The following is a 12,804-nucleotide window of genomic DNA, read 5'->3' as shown; positions in this document are numbered from 1 at the left end:
AAATATATGATTTTATTCTTTTGGCCATATTGGTGGTGCCACACACTATTACTGACCTATATCCCAGACTCCTTGATATTTTGATCCAAGTTTTAAAACATCTCCTTACCCAGCTAATTAGATGAGAAATATGCACCCATTCCTTTCTTTTGTAAAACAGAATATTTTGTCTCAGAAGAAAGGCAAGTTGCAGGTAAATAACTATGCCTCATAAAAAGCAATGAGAAATGTTTTCTTAGGATTCAGTTACAAATGTACAAGATAATTAAGGAGTGAAACATCAAGGAATACTATTACCTAATAGCTATCCAAAGATTCACTAAGTGAATTTAAGTGCCTTCAATTACTACAAACAAGGTATTTGCTATTCACTTTTTAAGAAGTAACAAGATCTCTTCTATTCTTACTTCATAAGACAAAATGATCAACCTCTTCAAACAGAAGAAAACTTTAACTAACACAAAGGTTTGGCTCACTAGATTTAGTTGAGAGTTAAGCTAAAATAGTATTTTGTTTCATAGTTAAGTCTTAGTCATGATCAAAAGGCATTTTGAGACCATTTAGCCAAAGAAATTTGACAGATAAGAAAATAAAGGCATAATAAAGTCGAATGACTTGTCAAAGGTAAAGCTACTGGGCAGCATGGCTAGCACTAGCTCTGGAACCCACTCTTAAGTTCCAATCAAGCAGTCTTTGAAAACTTATACACACTCTTTCGTTGTCCTAATGAAGTCTTTTGTTCTCATTCTGCTCAGTTAAGACCATCTTCTAATAAAAGTGAGAGTTTCAGTTTTGGTAGATACAATCATAACAGTATCTAGTCAGAATTAGTGACTCTTTTATTTCCAATATTACTATTGAAACATCTCAAAATCTACTTAGAAATCAGTATACTTCCAAATCTCAATATCTATCCATCTATGTACTCATCCATCTAACCCCACTTCTGTCCCTAAGTATGTATACAAATCTTACAAAGCCGCAAGTTTCCTAAATCTCAAAAGAAAAACCAAATCTAGACAAAAGGCTACAGTTCATATAAACATTCCTTAAAGTAGCAGATGATATACTATGACTGTTTTAGAAGAACAAAACTGTCTGTATTTTAGGTGACTAGGACAAAAACCCGACCCAGGATCTTGTAACACCGATAACCAAAATCATGCATTTGAGTGAAATATCAATCAACTAGAAAATTTACTGATATCTGCAAAGACAAAGAGTTAAAATTTGCTTGAAGACAGTCAAGTTAATAAGTACTACAAAAAGAATACTTACATTTCTTTAGTGTTTCCTTATATTTCCATAGTACTTTCACTAACATTTTATTTACTGCCTATAGCCACTGGAACAGAACTATTAACAAGTAACAATCTAGTTTATAGTTCCGCAGAGACAAACCTGAAAGTCAAACCCAGATGGATTCCAGACAAAAGTCTCTGTAGCATTCATCATCAATCAACATAATCCACAGAATATAGTCGCAATGAGGTTTACCTAACACACCTATAAAAAGATCACACTTTCCTCCATGTAGCAGGTCTCAAAATGTAGTCCAAGAGCCCTAAGTATTCTGGACATGTCCAGAAGTCTTAGAAGGCAAACCTACTTTGATAAAAAGATGATTTTTTATTTAGTGGTCTGATACTTGCACTGTTAGGAGAAAAGAAATGGGGACATAAATCTCTCGGCACAACTGAAAATACACATTAGCTTATTGCTCTTTTACGTGAGTATTCATATCAGAAAAGGTTTAATTGTATTAGAAAGGTAAAAATTGTCACAAGTTCTATTTATGACCCCCAAATTATTCATGGGGCTTGAACTCAAGGCCTGGGAGCTGTCCCTGCCTGAGCTTTATTTTGCTCAAGGCTAGTGCTCTATCACTTGAGCTACTGCTCCACTTTTGCCTTTCTGATGGTTAATTGGAGATGAGAGTCTCACAGACTTTCCTGCCCAGATTGGCTTCAAACTAGGATCCTCAGATCTCAAGTCTCCTGAGTAGCTAGGATTACAACTGTGAACTACCAGTGCCCAACTCTGTTTCTATATTTCTTACTAAAAAGTTCTCTATAGAAATAATACATAAGTAAAATAATTTTTGTCTCTATCTGCACACCTAACCTAAGCTTTCTCCTTGTTTTTTAGTATCCTATTTATAGTCAGCTAATCATGGACTCTATTTTTTCCAAGCCACTGCATTAAAATGTGAGGAAAAAGGTCAAAAAAGAATTAACTAATTTTCCTTATTCTTATTCTTTCTAAACATCTCAGATGAAGATTTCTAAAGAATCAGTGAGTTTAGCTGAAACCCACTGATGACTTAAGAGGACTTGAAATTAAATAACCAATTCAGACAGCAAGTAGGAATTCAGAAATATTGTCTTCCTATCAAATTTCATTACTAGTATAAGGAAATAACATTAAATATTTTAATAGCAATTAAGCTCAAAAATGAGTTTTTCAGAAAATTCTTTTAAAGAATTCAATTAAACCACTTAAGATGTATTTGAAACCTTTAAGGTATACAAGTGTTATCTGACCATAACAGACTAGTTTTACAATTCCATTAAAATTAATAAACAATCCTCTAAAAATGGAATCACAAGAACATCTTAAACCAAAAAGGTGAAAAAAATTAATTCTACACATTTTTTTATCTTTAAGAACATTTCTATTATAGGACACTATTCTTTACACAGCAATAAAAACAATAAATAACAAAACTTATTATGTGACTAATATTACAAGCATTCTAGTCAGTGTGGATACTTACCTATACTAGAGGTATAATCAGTGGCTCCAAAGATCAACTCTGGTGCCCTATAGTACCGAGAACAGATATATGAAACATTGGGTTCTCCTCGGACCAGCTGCTTTGCACTAATAGAGAGAAAAAAAAAGTAGAGCCTTTCAGTTAATATACTGAAGGAACCTATACTGTTATCACAACACCAAATGTTTATGGAGACTTCATATCATTCCAGTTATACAATATAAAAAAGAAACTATGAGCTGTAACTCTCTCCAAAAAAAGAAATATATAATCTTATAATATCACTCTGGAGAAAAAAAAATAGAACAGTAATTTTGTGTGTGTGTTTGTGTGCACACAAGCACACATGCAGGTGTGCCAGTCTTGGGGCTTCAAAATTCAGGGCCTGGCTACTATCCCTAAGATTCTGTGCTCAGGCTAGTACTCTACCACTTAGGCCACAGCTCCACTTCTGACATTTTGGTAGTTTACTGGAGATAAGAGTCCCACAGACTTTCTTGCCTGGGCTGGATTTGAACCATGATCCTCAAATCTCAACCTCCAGAATAGCTAGGATTACAGGCATGGGCCAGTGGCCACTGGCCTTAGAACAGTAATTTTAAATAAAGTATTTGTCAATTGTCACCACCTAAGGGAAAAAGAGATTAAAAGTTACAGGACGACAAATGATTATTTTCTTCTGATATACTATTTTTTAAAATTCAACTTCTAAAACATAGAGATGGAAGACTAGAAAAATGGTATCTCTCTCTACCAAAAAGCATGACAATAGATCAGAATATATCCAATCCTAACTAACCAGTTTTTAGGTTACTTGAAAATTAAAACAGCTTTCAGCAAAATTGCAGAGTTTTGGGTTGGTGATAAGGCATTCTACCACTAAGTAATGGATTCAAACCTCAGCTCAAAAAGAAAAAGAAGTCCTTCCCCCCCAAACTGGGATTTGAATCTAGGGCTTTGGGCTTGTTTGGCTAATGCTTTAACATTTGAGCCATGACTCTAGTCTGGATTTTTTGCTGGTTAGTTGGAGTATCATGGAATTCTCTTCCAGAGCTGGCTTTGTATTGCCCTTCAACTCCCTGAAAAGCTAGGATTAGCTAGGTGTCCAGCTAAAAGTATATATTTTAATTAATTCAATATATAATAAAAAAGTTGCTATAAGACAGTAATAAATATTGAAAGCTTTGCAGCCTCTATACTGTTTTATGCTACTTGATGGACCCATCTTCTTTTTCTTACAGGTAAGGTAGGAGTATATATACATAATATAAATTCAGACAATAATAAAATACAATAAAAATTAAGTTTCCCAAGTATACTATATTCCCTAAATTTCTCCTACCAGAAGCAATCAATGTTTTGGAATTATTGTATATTCTCTCAGAAACGAACCATTTATAAACATATACACAGACAACATATTCATACCATCACAACTCATGTTTCCTTTTTTCATATAGTAACTTTTTAATTTAATATCCACAAGATTTTGTAATCTTATAGCTTTTGATCAGGTTTATACAATTACATTTTTGAAATATTGGATAGAAGATCAACTAGCTTACCTTCCAAAGTCACAGAGTTTTAAGACAGCTGTATCAGGATCCAACAAGAGGTTTTGTGGTTTAATATCCCGATGGCAGATTCCAAAGGAATGGATATAGGCTAAACTTCTGAACAGCTGATACATATACAACTGGTACATATAAAAAAAAACTTATTATTTCTATTTCAAACAAATCAGAATAATTAAACAGCAAATAGACTAACATTCTTAGAATGCATTTGTCCCTATTTGTTTAATTCTTACAGTGATTCTATGAGCACACTTTTATTCTCATTGTATAGATGAGAGGAAATTAAGGCTGAATGAACAGGTTGAACATAGTTCTAAGTTATCAAGTATAATGTGAGCCCAGTGTTTTCTCTTTTTGAGACGACATGGTTAAGACAAATAATAACTGTTTTATTATTTCAAAGGAAAAATTGCATCCAGCTCTTTTATATATTCAAATCTTGTCCTCAACCAAGCTTTTTTTCCATTCAAACAAAATAAAACGTTTAAGCCTGCTATAGTGGTACACGCCTGTCATCCCAATTACTTGGGAGGCTAATGTAGGAAGATGGCTTGAGCCCAAAAGTTCAGGGCCAACTAGGATGATATCTAGAAATTCTGCCTTGTAAAAACAAACAGTGTTGGTGGCTTCACATCTGTAAGCCAAGCTACTCAAGAGAATGAGCTCTGAGAATCACAGTTCGAAACCAAGCCCAAGCAAGAAAGTGTGTGAAGACTCTTATTTCAACAATTAAGGACCCAAAAAGCCCGAAGTAGAACTTGTGGCTCAAGTGTAAAGCACTAGCCTTGAGCAAAAAAAGTTAAGGGACAGTGCCCAGACCCTGAGTTCAAGCCTCAGGACTTGCAAAACAAACAAACATCAAGTTCCTAACAATGATTTGATAATCATCTATATTAGAGAAGCATTATAAGACCCATTAAACTCTGAAAGGTGCTCACTAGAAAAGGAAAGGTGCTCAAAACCTTTTTAAGGTATTAATTATTATCAATCACAAAACAAGCAGTACTATAAAACAAGATGCAGAAAGGTTCAGACAATATGGTAACAGACCATTGTCAATGTATGACAAATAAGTCATGTTTGTTACCAGAGTAGCAACTGCATTTCCTTATAATTGATTTTCACTTTTTTTTCTAGGAATATTGAGTATGTTCTGCACTATCTCTTAACATTTTTGATCAATGCTAGTGAAGCCACTCACACCCCGTTATTTGTTCGTTTGTTGCTGAAAAATAGAATTTCTAGGTGTCACACTGGTTGGTCCTGAACTTCTAGGCTCAATCCATGTTCCTGGGTGTTAGTGGAGGGAGTCACTAGGTGCCCAGATAATTTAAAAAAAAATTAAACAAAATCTGTAACACATAGAACTTTGATAGTTCATCCCTAACAGGATCTAATAAGGAATTAAAGGAGCTGTACAAGAATCTTAAATGAGTCTGTTGGAGGTCATAGTATTGGGACTGTTTTGAAGATGTAAAACATCTATTTTTCCCCAAAAATATATACCATAAGTTCTATAAAGAAAAACTTCCCCTATTTGTATCCTAAGATATAGTTAGAATAAAAAGACAAGACATGGGTTGGGAAGGTGGCTCAGTGGTAGAGCACTTGCCTTGCATGCATGAGGCCCTGGGTTCGATTCCTCAGAACCACATAAGCAAAAAGAAAAAAGCCAGAAGTGGCGCTGAGGCTCAAGTGGTAGAACACTAGCCTTGAGCTGAAGAGCTGAGGGACAGCGCCCAGGCCCAGAGTTCAGGCTCGGTGACCGGACCCAAAAAAAAAAAAAAAAGGACAGGACATATGTATTTGATTCCCACCTTTCACTTATCAAAACTTTTAATTAGTTAGCTCCATAGAATACTTCATAGGTTAAGTGGCCTGGAAAGTAATTTCTTATTTGTATGTTTTAAGTGTTTGGCATGATTCTTGATATCATTTGATAGTTTTCTTGCTTTTTGGCCTGACAATATTCTCAGGTTCTCTTATACGATAGAAATCCAATCAATTAAACAGAGACCTAACTTGTTTCATTTCTTTTTGTGCTGCTCCTGGGACTTGAACTCATGTCCTGGGTGCTGTCCCTGAGCTTTTATGCTCAAGGCTAGTGCTTACCACTTGAGCCACACACAGCCCCACTTCCAGCTTTTTGGTGATTAATTAAACATAAAGAGTCTCATGAACTTTCCTGCACAGGCTGGTTCAAACTATAATCCTCAGATCTCAGCTTCCTAAATTGCTAGGATTACAGGTGTGAGCCACCAGCATCCAGCATCTCCTGGTTTCAATAACCACAACATGTGAGAAGGTAAGAACCTACAGATTTAAAGAAATATTAAAGGTACATAATAGATAGGCCTTAACTGGATACCAATTCAAATATATAATTTTTGAATCAACAGTTTGAACACAGTTCTAAGTTATCAAGTATAATGAGGCTAGTGTTTTGTGAAACAAAACATAAAATTGTGAAACATGGGAAATATAAATGGGATATTTACCGGGCACTCATGGCTCACACCTGTAATCCTATCTACTCAGGAGAGGAAATCTGAACATCTCAATTTGAAGCCCAGGCAGGAAAGTCCATGATACTCTTATCTCCAATTAACCACACACACACACAAAAAAAAAATCTGAAAGGGAGCTATGGCTAAAATGATAGAGCACCAGCCTTGAGCAAAGAAGCTGAGGGACAGTTCTCAGAACCTAAGTTCAAGCCCCACTACTTAATACATACACAGACAATTTATTTAATGGTATTGATAAAGCACTATCTTATAAAGAATGAAAATAGTATTGTATCTTTGTTTCTATTTTTATAAAGAAATACTGGAGCATTTACATAAGAAAATAATAATAAATAAGGGGAATATAAAATAATGGGAATAGAGTTGAAGGTGGTACAGATAAGATGAAATTGGTTATGAAGTAATACTGTTAAAGCTGTGATGGGTATATATGGGGGTTAATTATTGTTTGCTCTAGTTTTATATATCCTTGAAATCTTCAGTTGAAACAAGTGCTTAAAGAAAAGATGTTTAAATGAGCAAAATTTCTGCAGGTAAAAATGAACAGAAAGTCATTTGGCATATCTTAGTTTAAGTAATGTGGAAAGAGGTACATAGATCAACCCTGATCTATGAAGCAATATATATAAACATGGAGAGTAGATTCATCAGAACTTATTCTTTTTTTTCAAAGAGATCTGACAATTAAAAAGTACCTGAGGGCTAGGAAGGCGGCTCAGTGGTAGAGTGCTTGCCTTGCATGCATGAGGCCCTGGGTTCGATTCCTCAGCACCACATAAGCAAAAAGAAAAAAGCCGGAAGTGGCGCTGTGGCTCAAGTGGTAGAGTGCTAGCCTTGAGCTGAAGAGCTGAGGGACAGCACCCAGGCCCAGAGTTCAGGCCCCACGACCGGACCCCCCCACCAAAAAAAGTACCAGACATTCCTAGCTTCTGAACCACTTTTATAATGTTTTACCTTATTTACTGTTAACTTATGTAGTTGTCTTTTTTGCCTACAGAAGGAATAATGAAACCCGTTGCTAAATATTAGATTACTATGTAATAGTTTGTACTTAGTTGCTGAATTAAAGATCTGAAACAAAAACTAGTCTTAATACTATGCACACCTGGCTGAATGTCCTTAATATGCCATTTCTGGTCATGTTAAGGCCTTCTATGACTTCTACTTACAGCCCCCACAATGTTTTCTCTTATCTTAGACTCATTTTGTACCCCAACAAAGCTATATCATGGGGAGGAAAGAAATAGTTTTACAAATATGGAAGACAATGAATGACTTATGTAAAAGTACCAACAGCATGTTGGGCTTCAGAACTGGATCTTTAGGAACCAAATCTAGTGTTTCTTGTGATTCATATATCTATCAACATTCTGCACTGTCAGAAAGGTACAAATTATCATTACTCTAAACTAAGATCTTCAAAGACTGATTACCTTAGATTTAGGGAGGTCAAAAAGATACACTATGTGTTAGTAAGAAAATAGGATTTGCGCTCTAAAATGAGAAGAAAACAAATCTATGAGAAAATTTGTATGTCTTTTAATTCCTACTACCATCAATTTAATTATAACCTAAAACAAATTTTGATAAACCTAAGTCAAATTATACTGAAATCAGTTTTTAATCTCCAGTTCAGTTCAAAAGGACTCCTGAACTCCTTGCACAAACTGAACTAGCTACCAAAAGTATTAAAAGAAATTCTATTATTAATGTTCCTCAAGTCTAAAACTGTTAATAATTAGCCAGGTAGCAGTAGCTACTACCTGTAACCCTAGCTACTTGAGAAGCTGAGGTTGAGAGAGCCGTAGAGTCAAGCCAGTCAGGGCAAAAAAGTTTGAAAGATGCAGTGGTATATACCGTCATTTTGCTGACAGGAAGCCTAAAGTAGGCACATAATGGCTCAGGCATGTGCCACAAGAAAGCAAGACCCTACATCAAACACTACCAGGACAAAAACAGGGCTGGAAGTGTGACTCAAGTGGTAGACCACCAGCCTAAGAAATGCAAAGCCCCAATTTCAAACCCCAGCACTTTTTTTGACCAGTTCTGGGGCTTGAACTTAGAGTCTGGGCACTGTCCCAGAGCTTCTTTGGCTCAAGGCTAGCACTCTACCACTTGAGCCACAGCACCACTTCTGGCTTTTTCTGTTTATGTGGAATCAAACCCTGGGCTTCATGCATACAAAGCAAGCGCTCTACCACTAAACCACATTCCCAGACCCAAACCCCAGTACTTCTAAATAAAAGAAAGAAAAAAAATGTAACAATGAAGAAAATTCAATTCTGAACATAAAACGCAAGAATATTACTGCTAGTTTTTAAAAGTATATGTCAATTATATTTAATGAAAATATTTCTTTCCCCTTCCCTCTGCCTCCCTCCAATTCTTCCCTAATGCCCTCCCCCACCCAGTTCTTTTCCTTCCCCCTTTTTATGCCTCACATATTTCTCTAGGGCTTTTAAATACAGGGTCTTGAGCTATAGGCAAGTGCTTCACCAGTTAAACCTCCAATGCTCTCCCACTTTTGAGAATATGGAGAAAAACTTGCTAAACATTTATACTTTTGATACAGTTGCAATAAATGTATCTATAAATGTCAATAAACACTGAACTTGTTTATACTTATAATTATATAATTCTATGTATGCAAGTTTATATCATTATGCTCTTGTTTTGGTCTGAGGCATAATAAAGACATTAGACATTAACACAAAATGACAATGGCTAAGTGCCATGGCTATCAGAATTAAAATCTGTAATTTCCATTAAAAAAAAATCAGTGTACTTTATCAGTCATAAAAGTTTAAAAAGTGAAGACTTCTTGGCTAGCTAGGGTTATACACACTTGTAATCCCAGATTGGGAGAACTGAAGATCAAGGCTACGCCAGGATAAAAGTTAGCAAAACTCCCATCTCAACAAATAAGTTGACAGTAGGATTGTGGTCCAAGATCTGCCTACGCTTTAAAAAAAAAAAAATCCTACAAGATCCAAACCAAAAATTAACTAAAGCAAAAAAAAAAATAGTGCTGGGGGCATAGCTCAAGCGGTAGAATATCTGTTCAGCAAGCACAACACCAAGTTCAAAGTCCACAACTAGCATCCCCACTGCATAAAAGTTAAAAAAACTTTTTAAAAATTTTGTTTTAAAATTGTACATGAATAAGGAACTCTACAAATTCTTTCTTTGCAATTTCCCCCCTTGTATTTAAAGCAGTAATTAATTAAAACATACCCAGTATTATCCCTGCCTGGCTCACAATAAAATAAGAAATTGTTACTTTTACATACCTTGACATAGATCACAGGGAGTGTCTGTTTGGCTCGACTATAGTGTCTAGCAACTCTGTATACTGTTTCCGGAACATAGTCCAGCACCAAGTTAAGGTAGACTTCATCTTTCTGAAAGAATTTATTATAAAACAAAAAAACAGATTAGAAGTTAGTTTAAGTGTTCAAATGGGAGTAAAATTATATTAAGTTGCTTATGAGTATATCACACATATAAGTTGTATATGAATGTATTTCATGCTTAGACTTGAACACTATTCTCAGAATACTTCATTCTATATAAGCAAATTTAAGAATTGGTCTCAAGGGCTGGGATGTAGCTCAGTGGCAAAGCACTTGCCTAGCAAGCGCAACGTCCTGGGTTCGATCCCCAGTACCAAAAAAGAAAAGACAAAAAAAAAAAAAAGAATTGGTCTCAAGCATTTCATATAAAGAGATAAGAATTATTCAACCCGTAGAAGTAGAATGCAAGGAATTGTGATTCTGAGGTGTTGGGTCACTTATATAGAAGTTGAAGCTAATTTTTTCCAAATGAAAACTATTACTCAGTGTATAAGGTCTCATAATTCTAATAAACCATTCAAGCATTGCTCAAAAATCCAGCTCTAAAATATCCTGAGATCCAGATAAACCTTCCCCTCTATAAAATAAAAATGCCAAGCTACATATGCTTGGTATACAGCAGTGGGATAGGCATAGGGTAAACATTCCCATTCTTCAAGGGAGGAATAGAATACCAAGGAAGGAATGGATGAGATCCTAACCCATGCACATAGCTATCTAAAAGCATTCTTAAAATCAGAATAAGCCTGGTGTTGTGGCTCAAAGCTATAATCCTAGCTATTTGGGGGGGGGGGGAGGTTAGGAAGTATAGAGGTTGGGGTGCTAAGGTTATAGGCTAGCCTAGACAAAAAGAAGACTCCAAGACCACTTTAACCAATGGCTCAGTGTAGTGGTGCGTGTCCCTTGTCCCGTCTGTGTGGGATGCACAATGGCTGGGCCCAATGGCAGACATCTGTCACCTTCGTCAACACAAGTAGGATCACAAACCAGAGAACCCAACCTACCTTGAAAATGACCAGTACAAAAGGGGCTGGAGGGCAGGCACTGATGGCTCAGGAGGCTGAGATCTGGGGATCATGGTTCAAAGCAAGCAAGCCCAGACAGGAAAAGTCTGTGAGATTATTAGCTCCAAAAAAAAAACAAAACAAAACCACTAGGAAAACAGAAAAGGAGCTGTGGCTCAGAATGGTAGAGAGCAAAAAGATCGCAGGGACAGCGGCCAGGCCCTAGCTCAAGCCCTATAACTGACCAAAAAAAAAACAAAAAAAAAGATGGGGGTAGCCTAGGGAAGTGACTCAAGTGATGAGTGCCTACCTGGCAAGCTCGTGGCCCCATGTTCAACCCTCTAGTTCCATCAAAACAAAACAAATTACAAAAGAGAATCCCCTCCCACCAAAAAAACAAACTTTAAAAACCTTCAAGGGCTCTAGTTAGGCTAAAATGACAGAACAAATCTGTTATATGAAATTTAACAAAGATAAATATAAAGCTTAATAATTAAAGTCAAAATATCAGTAGCAAGATCAAATGACAGTGATTCACTGGAAATTAAATGGTAGATGTAAAGAATGCAGTTGAAATGCCCCTGGCTATGGATTCCATTCCCTCTTAGTAGAGGTGGAGGTGGAATCAACTAGCTGAGAAACCAAAACATTGAATGAGCAGTTAAGATTCCTTACGAGCACACTTCCCTTATGAAGGTGCCTTGAGGGACAGAATGACCACTACACGTCTGACTTTTAACTAGTGGTACTAAACCAGAATGGTAAAAAAAAAAATCAAATGCGCAGCATCTAGCCATCATCTTCTCATATGAGGCATATAACTACTTCCCGCACACAGGAAATCATTGCAATTACTAAACTTCTTGGGGAGGGCCACAAGAAAGTCCCAAGTTTAAACTGTTAGACATTACACATCCTACCCTGTTGGATAATAAAAACCTATAGACTGCCTCATGTCTCAAGGTGAATCTGTGCTTGCTAAAAAAAAATCCTGTCTTGCTATCTTTGTGGTTCTTTTGCTATGACTAGAAAGACATCTTAATCTTAGATGTTGAACCAGAAGGCTCAAGGAACAATCAACTTGAGATACTAATGCAAAGAGTATTATATACTCTTTGCATTATATAGCTCAATAAAGGCAATTCTACTTCTTTGTACAGTTCTGACCACATAGAAGTACGGATGATCGCCTATTTAGGCAGCATGTTTTATGCATAATATTGGCAAAACAGACTAGTGTATCTGCTATAGGTTCAATGCTCTAATTTACCATGAGAAATATGATCTTAAGTAAACATTTTTATTAAATTTATAAATGCTTTAATGCAAATTAAGCAGTTACAGGAATAATCTATGAGGGGAGAGGACAATGTTCAATCCCCGGAAACATTTTATAGAAAGAAATCAGTAACATTTTCCTGCAAACATCATTCAGGAGGCGAGGGACACTGATATTTCAAGAACAAAGAAGAGGAGGGGAGGGGAAAAAGGAGAAAAATGAGGGAGGAGTAACAAGTTCAATAAGAAATGTACAAGTTGTCACGTCCAAACGAGCTTTACAACGTC

The 12,804-nt window shown here is 36.1% G+C and overlaps 1 protein-coding gene across 2 annotated transcripts in view; it reads right to left on the bottom strand.

Moving 5' to 3' along the window:
* Window positions 1-12,804, bottom strand: part of Gsk3b (glycogen synthase kinase 3 beta) — a 158,143-nt gene that overhangs the window by 47,702 nt on the left and 97,637 nt on the right. For both annotated transcript variants that reach the window (XM_013019436.1, XM_013019435.1), the window contains exons 4-6: window positions 10,172-10,282; window positions 4,342-4,472; window positions 2,777-2,883 (exon numbers count right to left, since the gene is read on the bottom strand). In XM_013019436.1, coding sequence (XP_012874890.1) covers window positions 2,777-2,883; window positions 4,342-4,472; window positions 10,172-10,282 — 349 coding nt within the window. The remainder of the gene's footprint in view (window positions 1-2,776; window positions 2,884-4,341; window positions 4,473-10,171; window positions 10,283-12,804) is intronic.

This window comes from Dipodomys ordii, unplaced genomic scaffold (genome assembly GCF_000151885.1).
Source record: "Dipodomys ordii isolate 6190 unplaced genomic scaffold, Dord_2.0 Scaffold45, whole genome shotgun sequence".
Taxonomy (NCBI): Eukaryota; Metazoa; Chordata; class Mammalia; order Rodentia; family Heteromyidae; genus Dipodomys; species Dipodomys ordii.
The sequence above is the reverse complement of the archived record's forward strand: the minus strand, read 5'-3'. Positions and strand labels throughout refer to the sequence as shown.